This window comes from Balearica regulorum, chromosome Z (assembly GCF_011004875.1).
Source record: "Balearica regulorum gibbericeps isolate bBalReg1 chromosome Z, bBalReg1.pri, whole genome shotgun sequence".
Classification (NCBI taxonomy): Eukaryota; Metazoa; Chordata; class Aves; order Gruiformes; family Gruidae; genus Balearica; species Balearica regulorum.
In genome coordinates, this window is record NC_046220.1 from 74,446,189 (window position 1) to 74,471,409 (window position 25,221).

Sequence of the window (25,221 nt, forward strand, 5' to 3'; positions counted from 1 at the left end):
ACTCCGCTCTCGTGAAACCCTGCCTGGAGTACTGCGTGCAGCTCTGGCGTCCTCAAGACATGGAGCTGTTGGAGTGAGTCCAGAGAAAGCCACAAAGATGATCAGAGGGCTGGAGCACCTCTCCTATGAGGACAGGCTGAGAGAGGTGGGGGGTTGTTCAGCCTGGAGAAGAGAAAGCTCTAGGGAAACCTTATCACAGCCTTTCCATAGCTAAAGAGGGCTTATAAGAAAGATGGGGACAGACTTTTTAGTATGGCCTGTAGCGACAGGACAAGGGGTAATGGTTTTAAACTAAAAGACGGTAGATTCAGACTAGACATAAGGAAGCAATTTTTTACAAATGAGTGTGGTGAGACACTGCACAGGTTGCCCAGAGAGGTGGTGGATGCCCCCTCCTGGAAACATTCAAGGTTAGGTTGGACAGGGCTCTGAGGAACCAGATCTAGTTGGAAGATGTCAATGCGCATTGCAAGGGGGGGTTGGACTAGGTGATCTTTAAAGGTCCTTTCCAACCCAAACTAGTCTATGATTCTATGATAACAGCCTGAGTCTCTCAGACTCACCAATATTATCCCCATTTCATAAATTGCCAAACAGGAAAAAAGTCCAGTGTTTGAAATAATTTATTAAGTGCTAGCAGATAGCTGAAAATAAGCAGTGATGTGATGCTCTTCTGACATGTAGAAGATCAGCTGGCTAATATTCAAGAGTCACCTCCTCCAAGCTCAGGAGCAATGCATTCCAACAAAGAGGAAGTCAAGCAAAAACACCAAAAGGCCCCCGTCAATGAACAAGGAACTCCTGGGCAAAGTCAAGCAAAAAAAAATGGAAGCCTACAGAGGGTGGAAGCAAGGGCAAGTAGCCTGGGAAGAATACAGAGAAACTGTCTGAGGAGCCAGGGATCAGGTTAGGAAAGCCAAAGCCCTCATGGAAATTAGTCTGGCCAGGGATGTCAAGGACAACAAGAAAAGCTTCAGTAGGTATGTTAGTGAGAAAAGGAGGACGAGGGAAAATGTGGGTCCCCTCTGGAATGAAGCGGGTGACCTGGTTACCCAGGATATGGAGAAGGCTGAGGTACTCAACGACTGCTTTGCCTCAGCCTTCACTGGCAAATGCTTGACACTGCCCAGGTCACAGAAGGCAGGGACTGGGAGAATGCAGAACCGCCCACTGTAGGAGAAGATCAGGTTTGAGAATATCTAAGGAACCTGAAGGTGCACAAGTCCATGGGACCTGATGAGATGCATCCGCAGGCCTTGAGGGAACTGGTGGATGAAGTGGCCAGGCCACTCTCCATCATATTTGAGAAGTCCTGCCAGTCTGGCAAAGTTCCCACCGATTGGAAGAGGGGGAACATAACCCCCATTCTTAAGAAGGGTAAAAAGGAAGACCCAGGGAACTACAGGCCGGTCAGTCTCACCTCCGTGCCTGGGAAGATTATGGAGCAGACCCTCCTGGAGACTATGCTCAGGCACATGGAAAACAAGGAGGTGATTGGTGACAGCCAACACGGCTTCACTAAGGGCAAATTGTGCCTGACAAACTTGGTGGCCTTCTGTGATGGGGTTACAGCGTTAGTGGATAAGGGAAGGTCAGATGACATCATCTACCTGGACTTGTGCAAGGCATTTGACACTGTCCTGCAGGACATCCTTGTCTCTAAATTGAAGAGACATGGATTGGGTGGATGGACCGCTCGGTGGATAAGGAATTGGCTGGATGGTCACACTCAAAGAGTTGTGGTCAACGGCTCAGTGTCCAAGTGGAGAACGGTGACGAGTGGTGTTCCTCGGGGGTCGGTACTGGGACCAGCACTGTTCAACATCTTTGTCAGTGACATGGACAATGGGATTGAGTGCACCCTCAGCAAGTTTGCCGACAACACCAAGCTGTGTGGTGTGGGTGACACGCTGGAGGGAAGGGATGCCATCTGGAGGGACCTTGACAGGCTGGAGAGGTGGGCCCGTGCGAACCACATGAAATTCAACAAGGCCAAGTGCAAGGTCCTGCACGTGGGTCGGCGCAATCCCAAGCACAACTGTAGGCTGGGCGAGGAATGGATTGAGAGCAGCCCTCAGGAGAAGAACTTGGGGGTATTGATTGATGAGAAGCTCAACATGAGCCAGCAGTGTGTGCTTGCAGCCCAGAAAGCCAACTGTGTCCTGGGCTGCATCAAAAGAGGCGTGACCAGCAGGTCGAGGGAGGTGATCCTCCCCCTCTACTCCACTCTGGTGAGACCCCACCTGGAGTACTGCGTCCAGCTCTGGGGGCCCCAGTACAGGAGAGACATGGAGCTGTTGGAGCGAGTCCAGAGGAGGCCACGAAGCTGATCAGAGGGCTGGAGCACCTCTCCTATGAGGAGAGGCTGAAAGAGTTGGGGTTGTTCAGCCTGGAGAAGAGAAGGCTCTGGGGAGATCTAATTGTGGCTTTCCAGTACCTGAAGGGGCCTGCAGGAAAGCTGGAGAGGGACTGTTTATCAGGGAGTGTAGTGACAGGACAAGGGGTAATGGGTTCAAGCTGAAGGAGGGTCGATTTAGATCAGATGTTAGAAAGAAATTCTTCCCTGTGAGAGTGGTGAGGCACTGGCACGGGTTGCCCAGAGAGGTTGTGGAGGCCCCATCCCTGGAAGTGTTCCAGGCCAGGCTGGACGGGGCTTTGGGCAATGTGGTCTAGTGGAGGGTGTCCCTGCCTGTAGCAGGGGGGTTGGAACTGGATGATCTTTGAGGTCCCTTCCAACCCAAACCATTCTGTGATTCTATGATTCTATGACCAAAAACAACCATTTCACTGCTGTCCGAGAGAGGGTGGCAGTAGTGATTAGCAGTTATAAATGATCTCTGAAATCACTCAGTCATCAGCTGATGGAAAACTGTTGCTTGTCAGTGTCTTTGGCAATCTCACCCCAGATTCCTCCTTTTTACCTCACTAATGACAGTTGTTTTTCTGGTTTCCCATCCGTTTCTCCATCACATCTGACAGCCAGCCTTGTTACTGTTACTGGCTGTTAACATATCAGCAATGACAGCTGGGAGGCGTGAGGGCACCAGTCCCCAGCTGCTTCCTAGAAGTCCATGAGTGGCATTTATCAGGCCTGTGACACTCTGTTAGCAGTACAACTCTGGCTCTGCTAATTGCTACTAATTAGGCCATTTCTGTCAGCAAAAGTCATCCAGGGAAAGTCAGTGGATGATGTGGGAAACACAAACTGTCATTCCCTGTGTATTACAGTTCCATGTCCTGCTGAAGTATGTTCTGACAAAGTATCTTTGTTTTCCTTTCAGCAAACCCTTGTGAGCTCCACTGTCGCCCAATAGACGGCCATTTTTCAGAGAAGATGCTTGATGCAGTCACTGATGGTACTCCTTGCTTTGAAGGAAGGCACAGCCGAGATATCTGTATTAATGGCATGTGTAAGGTATTGGGTATGTTTGCATGTTTCTTTCTTTACATTTTTTTTTTGTAAAGTTAGGGGAAAATGCTTAACAAATTTTTTTTTTTGAGGATTGAGGCCAGGTGCTCCATTTTATCATATTTTTAATGATCATGGAAAGAAGTTAATAGAAACAGCTTTTCTAAGTAGACATAAGAGTCATTTCTATCTTTTTCTTATGAATCCATTAGACTGCTAATTACTTTTGGTACCTTTGAACTCTTCTCTTCTTCTTTCGTTATTTTAAAATATTAGTTTGAGAAAATTATTTTTTTTAATGAAATGTTTTCACAAAGTATTATAGCTTTAGAATTGTAATTGGTGTCACTACTCTCTGTGGCTTTATTATGAAAATGCAGTTTATTATGCATTTTGTAGTTCTGAACTGGCTTGTAAGAGTTCTCTGCATATTCTGTATGTTGATAGCAGTTTCCAGGATGATGTGTGTGTTTATGACATTTAAAGGTGTGTTCTGTAAATGCCGTAATACCCACAGTGATAGCACTGCTTTTAGTGAATTTCTCACAAATAAAGTGAGTACTTTACTTGAAGAGGATGTATTACAACTACAGTTTATTTCTTGAAACTGGGGATTTGCGTCCTGTACCCCCTTGAATATTTTTTTTTGCTTTTAACATCTTTGGAAATAAAAGCAGAACCTGGTGTCTTGTGGAATCTACATTAGCTTACAGTAGGGAGCTTGGGATTGTATGTCCCAAGCCACTTAATCATATAAAAATGCAGCTAGAAGGCACTTCAAGAAGCCCCCTTTACTGAATCTGGTTCCTATTTCACTTTCGTTTCTTGAAGACTTACAGAGATGGAAACTCCACATTTTTAATAGGTGATTAATATATCTTCTTTGAAGACTTTCTATTTTAGTAGAATGCTAGTGCCTCAGAGAGCAGCAATAAAAGATCTGTTTTAAGCTTTCCTTGCAGGACATGCATTTGTGAAAGGGAGTTGTTACCGAGGCCCTGCTCAGATTTACAGTGAAGAGATTGTGCTTGACTTCACTGAGAGCCAGCATGGGCCTTTTAGCTTTGATTCTGAAAGACCTGACCTGGTCATGAGCAGTTCAAGCCAGTTGGAAACAAATCTTTAGCATATTGATATGGTGCATACCATATCAGTGCTTTTGACCTTCCCTCAGAAGAGGCCAAGGCTGTCTTTGTGGTGTTATGCTTTCATTTTGTGATTTCTAGACCAAATGGACTGGGATCACTATGGTTAATTTTAGCTTCCATATGCTTTCTGTATTCAACCTTGAATGTGACACATCAAATTTATACCCATTTTAGAAATGGCAAAACTCGTCAACGCATCAAAAGCGATAGATCAGAGTTGAAAGGAAAGATAATTTTAATTTCAGTTTGTAGATACTAGATATACTTTAGCATAAATAGTTCTGGGGACTCAAAGCCTTTCAAAAAAATTTCCTTCAAGGTACTGGTGCTACCATAAATACAGTTTTGTCAGCATTTCACATGTTGAGTACTGCTTCACATTTTCTGACAAACAGGTTTAGCTGGAGTCAGGATCACAGAGTGAACAATTTAATCATGCAACTGCCACAAATGAGAGGAAATGATGAATAGGTAACCCAGATAGCTCTCATTTCTGAAAGACAGTGTGCTTTCATCTGAAATAGGTACCCAAGATAACACTTGAGTAGAAGCTTTTTCAAGTATCTCAATATAATACATTAGTATTTTAGTCCAGCTAGTTAAACACAGTACACACATTACAGGACATGATGAATAAATCTGGAAATGCATTTAATGTAATTAGTCTGGTACATCATTCTTGTACTCCGATAGCAACATGTTGCTAATGATGTGAAAAAGGAGTTCACAAAAATTAATAGCAGTGTCTATTAAAGCCCTGTTCTGGTTTTCAGCACTATATCTCACAAAACCACTTCATGTTTGTTCTGAGTACTAAAAGAACACTTAGGTCTGAAATTGAGTGAAAAAATCAAATGGTGGGATGTTATATGTTAGGTTCTCTGTCCATATTGCTCACATGTGTTTGGTGTGCAGAGTAGCTCTTGTTTAACAACCAAGTTCAGAGTTTTCCTAGTGGATATATCAAAACAAGATAGGTAGACTCAGATTCGATCAAGAATTTAATCTCATAAATTCAGCTGATTTGTCTGATTTTGCAGTTTGCCATGGTTTTGGTCAGAGCAATGGGTCTTACCTAGATGGCTAAATGTGGATTGAGATACCTTATATTAGCTACTTGAGGTATACTGAATGCTTTCCCACCCACCTTGGCAAAGCCATAATGTGCATCTTCAGGTAGGAAGTAAGTATGAACAGACGCTAGTGCTGATTCACCTGGCCCTTGCAATTTGTCCAATATATGGGTCCTAATTTTTCAGAAGTGCTACCTATGCCTCAGTGCAGAAGGAAGCCTTATGAGTGACGTGTTGGTATGGTATTCCTTTAGAACTTGCCTCATCAATTCAAGGACAAACTAGAATTGTTAACTCGTCTGAGGACCTGGCATATAAAATAGCTGAGTCCTCTCTCTGCTTTGTGCTTTACATGGAAGAGGAGTTCCCTAAACACATGTAATGCCATTAAATCACTCAGTGCTGGAACTAGTGGCTGCAAAGGGGGATCTCAAAGCTGCATGCCTGCAGTTGCAACCATGTTTTTTCCAGGTGATGCTAATAAGGGGATGAGAGATTCAGTCCCCTTTGCACCTAGCCTAGCCTTCCTTCAGATATCTTCTTAGACCCACTCCTGTCATGATGTCCAACTTATGGACAGCTTTGAGTGGAGGGAGTCAACAAGATCCGTCAGTAATTACATCTAAAATTGTTAAGATATATCATGACTAGTTTGCCATTTAATGATACTCCTCCACACATATCCTTTGGGTGTTACTTTTTTCCCTTTCTTTATAAGATCTTTAAAGCACATATCCTGTCTTCCTGTGTTTGAAATGATACATCACAAGTGGACTTTTAATTCTTATTAGAGCAGTCAGTTGCTCCCCAAAGTTAGTAAGCAAAGATACTGCCACCAGACTATGTTTGTTGAGGATATTGACTGATATATACAAGGCTGAGCAGTTTTGTTAAATACAAGCCATGGCATCATCTAAAAGTGAAGGCTTGTGTGGTGTATGCACTGAGACCATGCAGACACTGAGGATGGAGAACCTGGCATCTGAGCTATTTCTAACAGGCATTCATCTCCCACTCAGAATTTTAATAGGCTTACATGACCTTCAGTCATGCAAATCTGTGAGCTGTTCTCTGTGTCAATCCTCAGTTGTTATCTTGAGAGACTAACACTACTGGAGAATTACACAGCTCCGTAGTACTAGGGAGGAAAGTGGGTTTTTTCTCTTGCTGAAAAGGATATTACACCTCTCAGATTTTTTGTAGCAGCTTTACTACCTCTCACTATTGTTTAGTCTCCTCATCCCTCTGCTAGCCCAACAGGACATTGATTCAGCCCCACCTAGACAAATTATAATAGAAATAAGCACATCATGACACATTTCTTCCCATTCAAGGCAATGGCATGGCCAACGTCACGTGAACATGTTTTCTTTATTTGGAGACCAGTGGGTGAGACAAGACAGAAGGAAGAGCTTAAAAGCACAATGTAGTACCCATGTAGCTTTGATATTCAGGCAGTACATCCAGGCTGTATGCTTCAGCGACAGCAAGTACTTTTTGTATCAGCCCCCCACCCCCACTGCCAATCCAACACAAAAGTCTGTCCTTCTGGAAGTGGCAAAAGGGTAATATCTGTGGCTGTTTTCCTTTTAGTCACTGAGCAGCAGGAAATAAATTGTTTCTCCCTCCTGTAATACAGCCAGGCACTTCAGGTCATTATTTCTGCCTCCACACTGTGTGGTGGGACCAATAATAAAGGTAGTCTCAGGTGCATCAGAAAGGCCTTTGGTGAATGGGGCAATGGCAAAAGGCTGCACGGAGCGATGCTAATTTGCAATGCACATGCTGTGGCACACAGTGGTTGCTGTAGCACACTGTGTTACACTGGCAGAGGGTGCACAAGGACATACATGTGCAAAAGAATCAGAGCCTAATTGCTGCTGATTTTTTTCTCATTTTAATATCCTGTATTTAGTCTTCAGATCCCTTTTAATGGGCAATTTGGCAGAAATTCGAGGCACAGTATTTAAGGCAGTTTTAGAAAATATGGCTATCTAGAAGAATTGGAAGAATGAGGAAAGCAAGTAAAAGGGAAAAGGAAGCATCTAGAAATGAATCTAATGAATGACAAAAAAATGATTTTCACTGGAGCAGGAAAGTAAAACATGGCCTGGAAATTAAAGTTCATGTAAATGTATTTAGAATGAATGACTGCTGGAGCTCTTTACTTTGATGCATGAGAATATACACTTTGTGATGGTCATTAATGGCCTTGTAAGATGACGACCTGCTGCCAGATGTGAAGGTCACTGCACCACCAGCAGCACCCCAGAGCTAGGGAATATAATGAAGGCTTTATTTACAGTGACACAATAAATTGCCTGCCCTGCCACAGTTGTCTGCAGTGCCTCATTCTTGGGGATCCCTGTACCACACTGTGCCATGTATAGGTAAGACTGTGACGTCTGATCAGATAGAAACTATGTTTCATATATCAGAGGAAAAACAAAATACAGGTTTCTGTGGTTACACAAAGGGTTTCCCTTCATGTCATAGCAATGTCATGTTTTGGATATGTTGCTAAGGGAAATGTATGACCAAGTGGGAAATATCTGAGCCAATTCTGAGTGAGCCGATACAGAGTGTGGCCCATGCAGAGACACTAATTGGCACCCCGAAGGCAGGAGAGCGATGATACCGTGGTGCTGCTACCAGACTCATTTGCTAGTGCCAGTGCAGAAGTTCAGGACTAATTTGTTCAGTATTGGGGGATTTTTACAGTACACAGTACTCACAAGGGAAGTATACTCAGTGATACTCTTTTCAAAGTGTTGGATTGACAGCCTAAACTAGTTAAATTATTTCTGGGTGTAACCACTCAAACAAGCATGAAAAATAAATAAAGATGAACAGAAACCTTTTCAAGAACATGCATTTTCTACTAGAAAATGCTAATTTGGCAAAAAGGATATAATTTGAAGACATGGGTTTTTGTTTTTTTTTTCCCAGAAGTTCAAAAGAGAAGCTCCAAAACACCCGTTTATAATATTTTATAATAGTAAAACACTATTTTCCTTTTCATAGTTTTTAAATTTTTTTTAATAGTAAGACAAAATCTAAAAAATCAAAATTGCAATGAAAAATTTCTGTCAGCCTGAAACATTTTCTCCCCAGCTTTCTGTTTAATAGTGAATGTGTGCATAGAATAGAAAATAAATTTCAACGTGCAGGACTCCACAGAGGGGCTGCTCTGGTCTAATAACAAACCTGATAACAGTGGTCCTACTGTCTGTTTGTAGATGATAACAAATGTACTGATAGTATAGCAAATGTACTGCAGAATTCATATCTTTAAGAAAATAGCTTCACACCTACCTCTTTAAATTCTTAGCAAGTGTTAAATATAAACTGCAGTGTATCCTTAGCTAACAGGTGAAAAGCCAGATCTGAACCCTTGGCAAGATAAAGAATCATCCTGCACTTACCGCAGTGGCGTTTGCTTACTTTGAGTACCTCATTAAATACATCCTTGATCAAATAGCTCTATGCTTGGAGGCAGAAATGTAGTCATGAACATTCTTAGCGTGTGCTTCTCTCTGTAATATCCTGTACCGCTCATAAACATGGTCCTGGGGGCCAAGATATGTCTGTTGTGAAAGACCTTGCAAAACCTTCCCTTTTTTGAAAGTAGCCTTCTCTAAAAGGAGAGAGAAGCTGAGGCTGCTGCAGAACCTTTTGGCATGACCATTGTTTTTCAGAGCAGGTATCAAAAGTATTGGCATTAAGTGGTGGATGAATATTTTTTTCAATCCTCTGTAAAAATACAGGTGACAGGTTTTAACACCATTTGTAACTTGAGGCCTTCCCTTACTTCCATCTTTGCAGCTTCTCTAGCTGTTCATTAAGTCACTGGCACATAGAGGAAAAGTATGGTATTCCTGAGCTGAAAATTATGGAAAATTTTTAGAGAATGAAGGAGCCTTTATACTTAGATTAGTCTATTAGATAGATTTTCCTGTCAGAAGCTTACAGAAGATTACAGTAGCTGATGTACTTAAGGCACAATAAGATCAGAATCAAAAAAAAAAGGGATACCCAGATTTTCATACATCAAGAGGGTGTTAGAAAAGTTGGCAGATATCGCACCTGAAAGCTTATTTTGAGAAAAACTTTACATACCACCAGACTTACGGCTGTTCATCTAAATCACAGGTCTTCAGATGTCTTAGACACTATTAACAACCATTATGTGTTGTACATTGGGTTGTGCTCTGCAACCTTGCTAGTTTTTAAAGAGAGCCAAAAAACACCCCCAAACTAAATTAAGATATTGTTGATGTTTAAAGGAATTAGGGCACAGAATTTTTGGTTTTGGCAAGGAGGAAATTTTGTCCTGACTCAAAATTAATCATTTTTCTGTCACTTTCTTCCTGTAGCAAGCATGAACTGAAAAATCAGTCTTTACTAGAACTTTCTCTTTGACCCATTGCCCTATGCCGGCAAGCTGAAAAAGCAGCTGTCACGGGTATAAAACTTCATGCCTGCTGAAGAGAGGGTTTGTCTGCAGTAGCGGTCCCCCACTGTCTGACTGCCATGAAATGCATGCACAGAGATTTCAGTTCTGTTACTGGATTGTAGGAACACAATCTTCGACATAAGCAAGCAGACAGAAATCCTAGATATATTGGCCTGTCCCAGATGTGGAGGCCATTTGGGTGGCACATGTCCATCTCAAGTAACTGTCTGATCACTACTCTATGTTTCATGGCATGGTGGTGGTTTTGGGTTTTTTTAGCCTTTCTATTAATACACATGAATTTGACCCAGATATAACAATCTCTACTCTTAGTTGGTTTATAGGGGATATACACTCTTCCACAATTGATTCTCCCCCTTCTTGGAAGAGCAGAGTATACTGAAGGCAGTGATACAGGATTTTGAGAATTTAATTCTGGAGACCATGTTTACTCTGAAACTGTTTTTCCTTCTAGACTGTTGGCTGCGATTATGAGATAAATTCCAACGCGACTGAAGACCAGTGTGGAGTTTGCCTGGGAGACGGCTCTGCTTGTCGTACAGTGAAGATGATGTTTAATCAAAGTGAAGGATTTGGTAAAATGGATTCTTTTTTTAAATTCTTCAGTTGGTGAAGTCATTTCTCTACGTAAAAAGGCTTAAGCACTTCTCATTGCTGAGTGATCGATCTGCGTAGGAAGTTGTAAATCGATGTTTCACAGTGAATCATGCTTGTGCCAGGAAGGATCTGTGGTCTGTGCTTTTTAAGTTCACTTCATCTAATAAAAATTATGTCAGAGACCAAGACCCTGTGCAAGTTACAGAGACAATAATAAAACCCAAAATAGCAAGTGCATTTACAAAATGAATGCAGTTCATCACCTTGGAAAACCAGGACCAAATCTCTTGACAGTGTAAAGCACCAAGAAAATGCTGGAGGGAGTGGTTTGGGGATTAATTTCTAAGTGTCATAAATCTGACACCATTGGCTCTGATGACCATGTGCCACCTCCATGCAGAACTTTGCACTTTTGGTTGCTCTGCAGTTTTCTGTGGGATGCCTCTGGCTTGGAAAAGAAAAAAAGTAACTCCCTGCAGGGTTAAGGTGGTCAGCACTTGGAGGACTGAGCCTTTCTTCACTGATGACAGTGAGACATTCAGGCTTCAAGTTGCCTTGTGTGGGATGAATGGGAGCCAAAGAATCTAGAGCAAGGTTTGGGAGACTAAAACCGAATGAGAACCGTGGCAGTGAGTTGGAGATGAAAGACAGCCAGGATGAACAGCTTTGAATGGGGAACCAGGACAGCAGGGGGAGAGGTGACAATACAGGGCACTGGAGAGTGCGCTTAGAGCAAGGTCTGTGGCTGAAGAGCAAACCTGGTGCAGAGATGAGAAGTCTCAAGAGCAATAATTGGTACCATGCTAATGAGGAGGGAAAAACTGTGGGGAGCTTGTGGCATTGGCTGGATTTTGGTTGTTATGTTTTTTTCATAAAATTTTTTCATAAAATATGATTTGTGCTAATAAATTAGATCTGGTTTGATAAGATTTTCCAATGCTTGGGGGAAAAGCACTTTTAATATTTCAAGTGTTTTTCTAAACTGTGTCCTTGGATTTGCTTCCCTCTGCTCCACATCCCACAAGTGAACTGCGAAGATGCCTGCAACCATGCAGGAGTGCTCTTTGTATATGTATATGAGACTTGAAAAGGAAAATCTAGAGCTCTCTCTCCCTCAATACTACAGTAAGCCTCCAGCCCCTGATCTTTTGCTTATGCTACTCTGCCTTTGACTATGTGGATTTTCCAAGGCTGAAGATGATGTGAAATTTATTTTCCAAGAACAGTTTCACTAAAAAGGTTCCAGTACTGTAACACATGGGATGATACGTGCCTCTTATTTAAATTAATTTTGTGTTTTATCTTCACTTAGTTTTTTCTTGCCCCAACCTGCAATAAGCCTCACCTACAGATACTGCTGAGGGATATTGAGTATTAAATAAAATTATTTCATTGCTTTCTTTAGATTCAGTAAAAAATGGATTGATACTGCAGATTCTTTCCCTTCTACAGATGTTGACTCCACTGCAGAAAAAAATAAGGAAAAGTGTCAGGAAAAGCAGATGTTGGTGGGCTCTTCAGCTTTTAAGACAATGTATGGATCTCACTGATGTTCACAGGTCTTGAACTGAGAATAGGAAAATGGTTTTGTTCGCAATATCTGACTTCTTTTTGTCTCTGACAAGTACTGTGATTTGCTGTCTTGCAGTACAGATTTATGGCAGAGTGGCTACTGAACTGTTCATGTAAATGTAAAGACTTCAGGCTCAAATTCAGTAACAAAACAACCAAAGCATGCTGCCAGTCACTGACAAGGAAGATACGAGAATTTTTTTCTATGTTTAGTGGTACAGGGAAATACAAAATCAAAGCTAATATATTTTGATTTAAAGCTTTCTTTAGAACCTAAGTCCATCAGGGCCTTTCTTGGGTCTGGTGCTGCAGCAGTGTGCATTCTGTCTGCAAGTTGACTAAGTTGCCAGGTCAGACTAATGAAATGCTAGGAAAGAGTTTTAATAATTCAGCCTTTCACTGCAGGGCAGGGTGATCAGTTTTACCTGCAGTCTTACCTCTTCATGTTCAGAAAGAAAAGTTTTAAATCTGTACTATTACTTGGATTTTCTTTAAAATTCTTTGCCTTTCCTGTGGATGAACAATAGGAATAGTGGTCCAGGGGTTCCCAACACAGCTGCAGGAATGACAGCTTCATCTGTGTAATGGATTCCATTAAAGTTTTGTGACGAAAACAAATCAGAGGTCTGATATGCACAGATGGTCTCAGCTGTTGACACTAATATTAGCAAGTACCTGATCTGCACTTTGTTTTCAGGTAGTTCATTTGAAAATTATTTAAGTTGCTTCAGTTGAACTTTTATGGCAGAATGGTTGCTGCATGAGCACCATATTGAAAAGCAGGGTCTAGGCCTGGGCAAAGAAGTCACAAGCTCTCCTGTTAAGGTAGAAGAAGTCTGCTTTTATTTTAAGGTACAGTATTTAAAAGGGGAAATCCCTGTTCTTATTCATGTTGTTGTGATGGCTGCAAAGGAGTATTATTGTGTACAGCAGAATGTTTGCAAGGTGTGCCACCTATTTTGGAAGGAGAATAAATTGCACTGCTTGATGGGGAAAAAGGTTGGGGTAGAAGAAAGGCTGAGGCATAAGGGACAGGCATTTAGGACTGTGGTACATGAATTGAGTATGGAGTAAATGGATAACAAAAAGAGGGAATGAGGCTGTGGGGATCAGACAAAGGGATCTGCCTGGGAAGTGGAGGAGTGGCTAGGAAAAGGATGGTGGTCAGAAAGATGGGGATTTGTCCTGTTGTCACCCTTCTGTGCATGTAGGGAAAAATGAATTTTCTAGTTTTCAGTAGCAAGGGGAAAATGCTTTTACATTTATGAAAATTAGGAAATGAGAGATTGTACAACAAGGCTGGTGGTGTCTTACTCTGCCAGTCAGAAGGCAAAATCAGGTGCGTGTCACTCCTGTGAAGGGCAGAATTTTAGCAAAGCGATGGGCAAACAAGGAAACTGTGGCTGTGCTCACACTAACCTGAAGGTTTATCCTGGTTCCGTTATCTCCTGACCAACTTGGCTGGGGCTGTATCGACACGTGCCACGGTCTCCTTGCTACCCATTTCCTTTTCATGCAACCAAAGTGCAGACAGATCTGGTGTGTGCCTGAACCTAGCCTCAGGATGGAGTCTGGACATAACCATGATGCAAACAGGGATCTGAGAGACTGGAAAGTCTCCTGGATCCTCACTTAGGAGACTATATCTGGACAATAATTTTTTTTCCCATTTCCATCACACACTACAGTTCTCCCCCTATTCCGTGAGAAGGCTGTATGCAATCGTACATTGACTTGCAAATCCGATATGCCACTGGGAGCCTGTGCTATTTTACACATAATGTTCTTGTGGTAGTGCCTAGAGCCTGGCTTAGAGAAAAGTCGTGCCTCAGGAGCATACATTTTTAAGAGAGAGAAGCTCACAGATATGACAAACTGGAGAGTGGGATGCGAGCTGTTGTGATAAGAAGAAATAGCTAGATCTGATTATCATCTGATCTGCAATACTGTGCTAACCACCTCAGTGTAATTACTTCTCTCTCACCACAATGGGAAAACAGAAGCAAGCTCTTCATTCCTGGTAGAACCGTGCCTACCACAAGGGTTGCATGAATTCATTCATGTTGTACTCTCATCCATGTTTAGGTGAATATAGATTTAATTTTAATTAAAAAGGGAAAGATTAATAGCATATGAGAGTTGCCATTTCACAGGTGTGTGGGAGCACCCATGATATGGATGCTCCAGGATTTAATGAACACAGTGTGCAGGTTAGACAGCTGACATTTTCACTGTTATTGAATCTCAGATCCTTAGATCCTTATCAGATGAAACCATATAACCAGGAACAATTATATAAACACCATCCACATAATTTTTAAACAAAAATTTATTATGTTGAGTGACAACCTCAAAAGCTTGCTGCTGTTTAGCTTTGCTTTCAAGGCAGATAACATTCATTGGGAATTAGTGTGAGGTTCTGGGAAATCAGGAGGTAATTTAGCTATTCAAAAAAGGGAGGGCTGGGAATGTGATACATTGACCAAATGGTGACATCTATCACCAGACAGTTGCAGTATGTTTAAAATCAGGTTTATGAGCAACAGCAGGTAATATAGACAAATAATTATGCAAAAACCTGAGAGGATACAGATTTTTATGTTACACCAGTAAGAAAATGATCGTTTATTGGTTTTATACTTTGTGTTTTGAACAAATGTTATTTTAATTACATTTGAAAAGAAACTACTGGAAAAGGACACCAAGGTTGCAAAGCCAAGCTCTCAGGACATGACACAATTAAGATTTTCCATGCTGTGTTAATTTGGCCCACTTGCGAGTATGCCTTCTAATCAAGTCTTTACTTACACAATCACACACTGTGTTGATAACACTTCTCTACGCTGAATGAATAGAACATTTGGGAGAATCATTAGACCTGGGTTACTTCTAATAGACCTAGGCTGCTGGTTTTCTATAATAGAAGTTATTGAGTAATCCTCCAGATTTTGTTATTCCCTTCACTTACAAAAAACTGAAAAGTTTGAATTTGCACAGTCAGTCTAGGAAACTTGGAAAAGGCAATAACCAGAAAACTCCCCCTGCTGAATGTTATTCACAGGAAAAAAATATATGGCATTTAATTTGGAAAGGCCTGAAGGCCTTTTTTTGTACCATAACCAACATAAGACATTAAAACCAGTATTTACAACCCCACAAGAGAGCTGCAAAGAAAATTCAGATGTCAGAGGCTTTGGGACATGTATTTACAACAGTAGGTTGTTGTAGAGCATGTAAGTACTTCTGATAGGTGGAGAGCATTGATACTGAAGATCACCTAGTATGCCCAGTCTGGTTTATCTCACTCATGTGAGTGAGTAATCAAAGGTGATAAACTTATTTCACAAGAAAGGTGAGTGGGATGTGAATCTCAGAATTTAATTCATTACCTCAGCAGTGTTTGATGAGAGCTGAGGAGCGTGTATGTTCCAATCTTGAAGTAAACCATCAGAAACTGCAGCTCATGCTCCCAGGGCACCTGCTTGTAGAGCTGTAATCCATCCAATTTCTAAAGCCCATCCAGGAGCAATAGCAAGAAAGCTATCTGAGTTTGTGTTCAAATTTCTATGTGAACTTCCTATTTTTACAGTTTTTATTCAGTAGCAATAGCAGTTCCCTGTAAGGTGAGAAGCATGGAGTCTGATGTCATATATTGCCTGTGGTGCAAACAAAATTCTGTAATAGATATGCTGGATTCATTCTTAACACACATACCAAAAATTATTTTTTTACAGATAACTTATACATGAAGAGCTGTTGAATGTTCTTATGAAAATTAGTAGTTGATAAAAATATGTTCAGCTGATCATGGTAATTTGAGGCATTTGAATGATGTTCAGTGTTTTGTAGCAAGGCTGTCTATGGGAAACAGCCATGGAGAATAAGTGACCTAAGAGAAGGTACATGGAATTATGTACCTACCTGTACATTGATGACAGATGAAAACTTTCCTTGCAAATTGAGAAGACCTTTACCACCACAGGCAGTTAACTTGCTGGGGATCCCTGGCATTTCTCCGGAGTGCTCATGTTGCAGTATGCCACAGCCCTTGGGTATGGTTGTGGAGATGGTGATGTTCATCTGTGGAGTAGATTTCGCCTGGCACAGCTCAGAGAAGCATTCACCTCCATAACCCTCCTAAATGCCACAACACATACTCGTATTTCCCAACTGATGCTGCAAAACCTGATTTGGAAAGTCACACTATTAACTGACTGAAATACAAGGTCTGTGATAGAACATTTGTATGTATTTGCCAGAAAAGCTGATGTTTTAATAGTCTTATACAGTAAAACGCAGTGACATTTTTGTTGTTCATCTCCACAAACCTTTCTTGTCTCTTAGGATACGTTGATATTGGCCTAATTCCGAAAGGTGCGAGGGGAATCAAAGTCATGGAAGTTGCAGAAGCAGGAAATTTCCTTGCTGTACGAAGCAAAGATCCAGGAAAATATTACCTGAATGGAGGCTTTATCATCCAGTGGAATGGTGAATACAAAGTGGCAGGAACGATATTTCAGTATGACAGAACAGGGGATCTAGAAAATCTGACTGCTCCAGGACCCACCAATGAATCAATATGGATTCAGGTAAACAGATCACTAGCAGAACCTGCTGGGTTTGGATGGCAGCAGAATGTGCTGGGGCTGTGATACTGAGGCTGGAAAAATATGTATATTTTTATATAAACTACTCCATTAGCATTCTTTCTTGCAAAAATCAGTTGAGCTATTTTGGAGAGAAATAAACACCTTACTTGAGGGGGTTGTTCATCCTGCATGAAAATAGATGTCCAGTGTCATAGTCCGATGATTATCAAAGGCTGGTATAATCAGGTGCTGCCACTAGGATAGGGATCCTTCCACCTGTAGTTGGTCAGTCCTTTGCCTAAACTTCCCTGTCTCTTGTGCCAGCTTAGACCAACACGTGGCTGTGATGTGGACTAGACACAGATGAAAAGTAACTGTTTATCGCAAAAAAGGAGCTGACGTCAGGCTGTGAACAGTGAGAGCTAGGGAAGGCTGACAGTTTACAATGAGCGAGAAAATACAACATTAGGTAGATGGATTAATAGCATATAGGGAGTGAAATGGATCCAATTAGCATCTGCTGAGGTTGCTCCCTTTTGTTTCTTTTATGTTGCTTTATAGATTCTAACTTAAACATAATCAGCTTCTGATAATTCTGCAAAAAATAGTTTTCAATTGCCTCTTTTTTCTCTGTATGTTTTTTTTCCTGGCTTGTTTGTCTGTATATCTACCATGCAACTAAAAGAAGTATTAGGGGTGTGATGGGAGCCACTTTCACACTTTGAATGTCTGGTGAGAAGGCACATCTAATGGGTGCTCAACCTTCATTGTCAGAAACAAGGTCAAGGAAACAATTAGGAGGAAGAGTAGATGTTCATTGCTGAAGTATTTTATCCCTTGATGATGTTTTTCTTTTCTCCCTCTCATCAGCCAAACAGTACATTTCTTGAGTGGCTCTTCTCAATTGGAATTTTCCTTCTTAATCCAGAAACACTGAAAAGTCATATTAAGGCAGTATCTGAATGAAGTCTGTAATTTTCTGACCTACTGGTGGTTTTGTAACAGCTATTTCATATGGGTAGGGAAATTATCATTTATAATGGTGATGGGCAATAGTTCTTAATCAGCAGCACATTTGATAGTGCCTTGGACTTTGCATTATATTTTCTTACAGTCAATAGGATACCAATTGTGCTGACCCACTTACCCCCACCTGTGCTTGCAAAAGTGCACAGCAAACAACTGTGTCTTAGAAAGATAGGCGTGCACTACTGTCGGTGCACAAATGGAAGTTTTGGCCATCTGCTTCTCTGAACTGGTAGTAGGCTACAAAATGGACTACTGTAAACCTTGCTGATTCTTCTGTTTTCACACTTGGAAAGCTTCATGCCAGTCGATTATTAAAATCATAAGTACTTAAATAAACAACACTCTTTTTCCAGCTACTTTTTCAGGAAACAAACCCTGGAATCAAGTATGAATATACTGTACGTAAAGACGAAAGTCATGAGAACGAGATTGGAGAGCCAGAGTATTTTTGGCAATATGGAGACTGGACAGCCTGCAGTGTTACCTGTGGAAGAGGTAATTCCTCACTTCCTTGTTCTATTACTGTGTGGTGGGTTGACCCTGGCTGGAGACCAGGTGCCCACCAGAGCCACTCTATCACTGCCCTCCTCAGCTGGACAGGGGAGAAGAGGTATAATGAAACGTTTGTGAGTCGAGATAAGGACAGGGGGAGATCACTCTCCAATTATTGTCACGGGCAAAACAGACTGAACTTAGAGAAAAATTCATCTAATTTATTACCAAGCAAAACACAGTAGAGTAATGAGAAATAAAACTAAATCTTAAAACACCTCCCCCCTCCCCTCCCTTCTTCCTGGGCTCAGCTTCACTCCTGATTTCTCTCCCTTCTCCCTGCAGCAGCACAGGGGGACGGGGAATGGGGGTTGTGGTCTGTTCATCACACGTTGTCTCTGCTGCTCCTTCCTCCTCAGGGAAAGGACTCCTCACACTCTGCCCCTGCTGCAGCATGGGGTCCCTCTCACCGGAGACAGTCCTCCACCAACTTCTCCAACGTGACTCTTTCCCACGGGCTGCAGTTCTTCACCAACTGCTCCGCCGTGGGTCCCTTCTACAGGGTGCAGACCTTCAGGAACAAACTGCTCCAGTGTGGGTCCCCCATGGGGTCACAAGTCCTGCCAGCAAACCTGCTCCGGCCTGGGCTCCTCTCTGCACGGGGCCACAGGTCCTGCCAGGAGTCTGTGCAGCGTAGGCTTCCCATGGGGTTACAGCCTCCTTCAGGTGTCTCCACCGGCTCCAGTGTGGGGTCCTCCACGGGCTGCATGGGAATCTCTGCTGCCTGTCATCCTTCCTCCATGGGCTGCAGGTGGACAGCCTGCCTCACCATGGTCTTCTCCATGGGCTGCAGGGGAATATCTGCTCCAGCGCCTGGAGCACCTCCTCCCCCTCCTTCTACACTGGCCTGGGTGTCTGCAGAGTTTCTCACATCTTCTCTCTCTGACCGCAAAAGCTCCTTCCTAGGTTGGTTTTTTTCCCTTCTTAACTATGTTATCCCAGAGGTGCTACCACCATCGCTGATGGGCTCAGCCTTGGCCAGTGGCGAGTCTGTCTTGGAGCCGGCTGGCATTGGCTCTGTCAGACATAGGGGAAGCTTCTAGCAGCTTCTCGCAGAAACCACTGCTGTAGGCCCCACCCCGGTACCAAAACCTGGCCACGCAAACCCAATACATACTATTTGTCTTCCTTACTGGCAAATTTGATCTTTATCTGTTATCCAGACAGTGTTCTCAAAAAGGTAAGGTTCTTTACATTTGATGGGAAAGCAGATCACATGGTTATAATAAATGATTTAATAACATTTTATTTTAAAGCCAAAATACATTAAGGCAAACAGGTTTCTATAACACTTGATCTGAAATTCTCAACTGCTGTGAACCGAAATGAAAAACTACAGTTTTCTTTTCCTTGTAATTTGTAGTTCACAAATAACCATGCTTCCCAGCAATACTAATTTGTGACCTACTGTTGTTTCCCTACTGAGTCTTTCCAACATGTTAACTACAAAAAATACTCTTCATTTCTCTCCTGCCTTGATAAGCAACAATGCTTTTTGTGTATTTCTCAATAATTACTTTAATCAATCTTGAGAACTTATAGAATCACAGAATGGTTTCGGTTGGAAGGGACCTTAAAGATCATCTAGTTCCAACTCCCCTGCCATGGGCAGGCACACCCTCCACTAGACCACGTTGCCCAAAGCCCCATCCAGCCAGGCCTTGAACACTTCCAGGGATGGGGCATCCACAGCTTCTCTGGGCAACCTGTGCCAGTGCCTCACCACTCTCACAGGGAAGAATTTCTTCCTAACATCTATTCTAAATCGACCCTCTTGTAGTTTAAGCCCATTACTTTGTCACTACACTCCCTGATAAACATTCCCTCACCATCTTTTCTGTAGGCCCCTTTAGGTACTGGAAGGCCGTGATAAGGTCTCCCCGGAGCCTTCTCTTCTCCAGGCTGAACAACCCCAACTCTCTCAGCCTGTCCTCACAGGAGAGGTGCTCCAGCCCTCTGATCAACTTTCAGGCGAGTCTGGACTCGCTCCAACAGCTCCACATCTTTCTTGTAGTGAGGACCCCAGAGCTGGACACAGTACTCCAGATGGGGTCTCACCAGAGCAGAGTAGAGGAGCAGAATCACCTCCCTCGACCTGCTGGTCACGCTTCTTTTGATGCAGCCCAGGATACGGTTGGCTTTCTGGGCTGCAAGTGCACGCTGCTGGGTCACATTGAGGTTTTCATCAATCAACACCCCCAAGTCCTTCTCCTCAGGGCTGCTCTCAATCCATTCCCCACCCAGCCTGTAGTTGTGCTTGGGGTTGCCCCAACCCATGTGCAGGACCTTGCTCTTGGCCGTGCTGAAGTTCATGCATTTTGCACAGGCCTACTTGTCAAGCCTGTCAAGGTCCCTCTGGAATCTTTGCCACTCCCAGTACAACGGCTTGGGAGCAGCCATACTTATGTTGTAGTTCTGTGCAGCATGTTAAACCAGACAAGTGGAATGACAACCATGAAGTAGAATCTAACAACAGGTCTAAAAGCTTGCGTTTGGTAATACACCAAAAATGCTATCAGGAAAACTGTCTTTAAAGTACTTAACAGATCAATGAGTTTAAGTTAATGTTCACAGTAAACCAATGATAATCATAAAAGGACTGAAGGTTTCTTTAAAAAAGTAGAGGTTTTTAATCCATTTTTTGTGGGAATCATTTTTAAAAGATGAGAAAAGTGTTGTGTTTGAAAGGAAGTTTGCACTTGTGGGGCAGAGATTTCAGCCTTCTGTCTGAACTGGTTCCTGAGTTTGGACAGAAGAAGAGTCCTGGTGATATAATGAGAACCTTCTTCTTTGACCATCTGTATGAAGACTGTACAGAACAGTAGAAGATCAATGTTACAGCCACTGGACAAAACATGAAATAAGACTTTTCTCTATTTTAGTACTAGGGTTTTGTCAGTGGTTTTTGATAATTATTGCTTGCTTTAACTACTTTTCAGAAGGAAAGAAAAAGACAAATGTTGTAGCAAATCCAGTTGGGAATCTAGAAGCAGTGGTGATTACAGGAGTAACAATTTTTAAGTATTTCTTGTCAGTGAAGACACTAAAATAATACATTTTCAGTGGTTTGAACAAAGAACATTGTATGGCCTTCATTTTGGAAGATTATAAGAAGAATTTTAGAAGATGAGCATAAATTACCCCATCCCAATAACATTCCTATATTATAAAAAATTTGATATATATAACAGACATATCATAGAGATGTTTGTCCATCTATCCATACATATATATTTGTTTGTGCAAATATCTGTGTGGTTTGGGTTTTGTTTTGTTTTTGAGAACAGCCTCAGCACAAAACACCATGTGGTTTCTGGTTAGCGGGAAAAAAACCTTTTTTTTTAAATAGGTACTCAAAACTAGTGTTTTGCTTAATTGCATTCTGTATGTTCTAGTTCTGTTACCGGGTTTTGAATAGGGTTTAATGTAACAGTTGGCATGATAACAAAAAGTGGGGGAAAAAGTGTTATTAGACTGTTTATTATGTTGCAATGTTGTTGGGTTTTTTTCACATCAGCTGCACTTTTCCTAGAACTGTTTCTCACTAAGTAAATTATAACCCTGTGTATTACCTTCTGGCTAAAGAACTGTGTGACTTGGCTTTGATTTCTAACTGCCACATGGAGTACTGCAGGATATGGGGGTGGTTTTTTCTTCAATTTTTATTTAATAAGTGGTTTTCCCCTGTTTACTGTCTTTGGGCTTTTAATAAATTTTCTTGAGCTCATTGTTTTTTTCTTTGCATAAGTAGAAATGATATGTTTCAGGCAAGATTGTGGATTTACTGACCTGATTTTGTAGGGGAACCAAGAGGTGCATCACAGTCCAAAAAGAGAACAGAAACCTTCCCAGTTGTCTGCATTCCTTCATGGACAGGAGAAAAGGAATGAATAGACCCTTTGCTCTCTTCCCGCTTAGATGCATACATTTATGAAAGCCTAAAGGAGGATGTAATCTGCTAATACATGATGCAGTCAGGGTATTGTCACTTACTACTCCCTGTCCAGAAAAAAAGGGAAACCCTGGCACAGAGCTTCAGGGCATCACTTGAACCAGTGGACCTCTGATACTAGTCTGTCTGCAGTTTTCTCCAGATTCCCCATGCTTAATCTGACTGTGCTCTGGGCTGTCTTAATGTGGACCAGGCAGGCTCTTGTCATGTTAGCTTGGCACTAAGCCTGGCCCTCCTAAGCACCACACTGGTGCAGTAACGTAAAAGGTTTATGCCCAGAGGAGCAGAGCACAAACACATCAGCAAAAAAACCTGGAGCTCTGCTGCATAAAAAAACCAAAGTGTATTAGCAGAGAAAGTTTATATGGAAAATGTTAGCTCTCCATCATTATGGAAATTTGGAAAGTCAAAAGTCTTGCTACATTTAGCAGGGAACAGGCACAGTAGTGATTGTTGACCTAGAACCAGAAAGTCTCAGGTGGTTACATGTTGTTGTGATTTGATCACTTTGAGTTCAGTCCAGGACTGGGAGGTAGAATAAAAGCAGAACTGAATGTTCCCAATGTTGCTGGATTAAGCAACACCCTCCTCTAACTTCCACAGAACTTCCTCCTGGCTTTAAATGATGAGATTGATTTAATCTGAACTTACACTGTTTAGAGTCACAATATATTGCCATTGGCAGTAACAGACCTGTTGTGCCATATCTCAGACATTTGAAGAGTTTTGACAGGTTTCTAACAAAAAATGCTTAGAAGTAGGCAAGAAGATCATCTTCTGCTATCAGTCTGTTGCATGATAAGTCTTACAGAAGACAAGCCTACAATGGGGCAAGGAGATAGGGAAAGTTATGTTTATTTAGATTAAATGTGGTAGTAAAATAACCTTCAAGAACTTTTGCAGTCATCATTTGGTAAATAATAAACAATTAGTTTTTCCGGATAAAAGGGAGGGCCAGGAAGGGTGAACTATCGAGCTCACTTTGACAACCATACCCAGCGGGAGAAATTGATCCTTAACTAGAATTTTGTTCTCTTGACAAACCTGGACCTGTCTAAAGATTCAGCATAGGGTCTCTCATTGTGACTGGTCAGTACGGTAGCAGTAAATCCAAGGGCATTTTGGCCTTTTGTAGCCAGAGAGATCAGAGCAATGCAAGCAAATGTTTTCTGGAGCCAAGAGAGTGAACCTGAGTTAGGGATTGACAGATGGGGCTGCAGGCATGGGAATGGGCTGATGCAGGAAAGCCTCATCTTCCCTAAGAGAAAAAATATGGGTTTAGCCCTATGATAGAGCTCCTTATCCAAGGGAAACGTACCTGGAAAATTTCCCAATGATGAATAATGTCTTTGTAGAGTGAAGCTATCCCTTCTCAGAATTTATTACTTAAAGATATTTTTCAAAAGATTCTTAGCCTCAAGGTAGCACCGTACTGTCCTGTCATGGTTCAGCCCCAGCTGGCAGCTAAGCACCATGCAGCTGCTCACTCACTCCTCCCCCTGACAAGGGGACAAGGAGGAGAATGGAAAAAAACCACAAACTCGTGGGGTTGAGATAAAGACAGTTTAATGGGATAACAAAGGAAGGTAATAGTAACATCTACAACAACAACAAAACAATAACAAAAATAACACAAGTGATGCACAAATGCAATTGATCACCACATGCAAACGGAAAATAAAACAATCCAACACCCAGTCTGTTTCCAAGATGTGAATCTGTGTCCTGGCTAGCCTCCCCAGTTATATATACACAGAGCACGATGTTACATGGTGGGGAATATCCCTCTGGCCAGCCTGGGTCAGCTGTCCTGGCTGTGCTCTCCCAGCTTCTTGTGATCTGGCAGGGTGTGGGAAGCTGAAAAGTCCTTGACTTAGTGTAGACACTACAACAAAAAGTGTCTTGGGACGACAAATGCCATCACTCTGAACACTGCTGCACAAGACCCCGAGCTACTGCACCAGGCCCCCCAGCTGACACACCTCTAAGCCCACTCCCCAGTTAGAAATGGGGCATGATGTCGTATGGTATGGGATATCTCTTTTGTCAGTTTGGGTCAGCTGTTCTGGCTGTGTCCCCTCCCAGCTTCCTGGGTGCCCCATCTTCTTGTCAGCAGGGCAGTATGAGAAGCTGAAAAGTTCTTGACTGCTTGGCAAAAACTAAAAACATCAGTGTGTTATCAACATTATTCTCATCCTAAATCCAAAACACAGCACGACATGAGCTGTCAGAAAGAAAATAAACTCTGTCGCTGCTGAAAGCAGGACACTGATGTATCTGGTGTGGTCCGTAGTCATAGTCTGCAGGCTGAAGATATCAATTTTGAGGAAGTTGTTCATTGCTGAAGCCAGTTCTGGTTTCATCACCTCTGCACCTTGCTTGCTTTCATTCTCCATTGATCTGGGTGATTCTTACTGTAAGTGTTGTTATGGCATATAGTAATCATAGTAGTGATGATACACGGTATTATGTAGCAATCAATATTGTACAATTTAAATGATTGGCTATTTTCACCCAGAATGAAATCCTCTGGAGGTACACATCAGACTTCCCCATCCTTCCACATCACCTGCCAAGTGCAACCAGATCCTTCAGCAAAAGCAATCCCATGGATGGGTTGGCCTTTGCCCAAAGCGGGAGTCTTCAATATGTCTTCCCCAACATATTCTTTATATGCACTACAGGGACTTTATTGCCTTCTACAGTACATGGAAGTTTTGATTGGGCAGGGCCAGCTTGATTGGTAGGTCCTTCACTGTTAACTAACCAGGTGGCCTTTGCTAAATGTGTATCCCAATGTTTGAGGGTCCCACCACCCATTGC

At 42.2% G+C, this 25,221-nt stretch overlaps 1 protein-coding gene across 2 annotated transcripts in view; it reads left to right on the forward strand.

Annotated features, from left to right (window-relative positions):
* The window catches only part of ADAMTS12 (ADAM metallopeptidase with thrombospondin type 1 motif 12), a 177,021-nt gene that overhangs the window by 114,735 nt on the left and 37,065 nt on the right, over positions 1-25,221 (forward strand). For both annotated transcript variants that reach the window (XM_075739600.1, XM_075739601.1), the window contains 4 exons: positions 3,282-3,415; positions 10,562-10,682; positions 16,621-16,865; positions 18,248-18,389. In XM_075739600.1, coding sequence (XP_075595715.1) covers positions 3,282-3,415; positions 10,562-10,682; positions 16,621-16,865; positions 18,248-18,389 — 642 coding nt within the window. The remainder of the gene's footprint in view (positions 1-3,281; positions 3,416-10,561; positions 10,683-16,620; positions 16,866-18,247; positions 18,390-25,221) is intronic.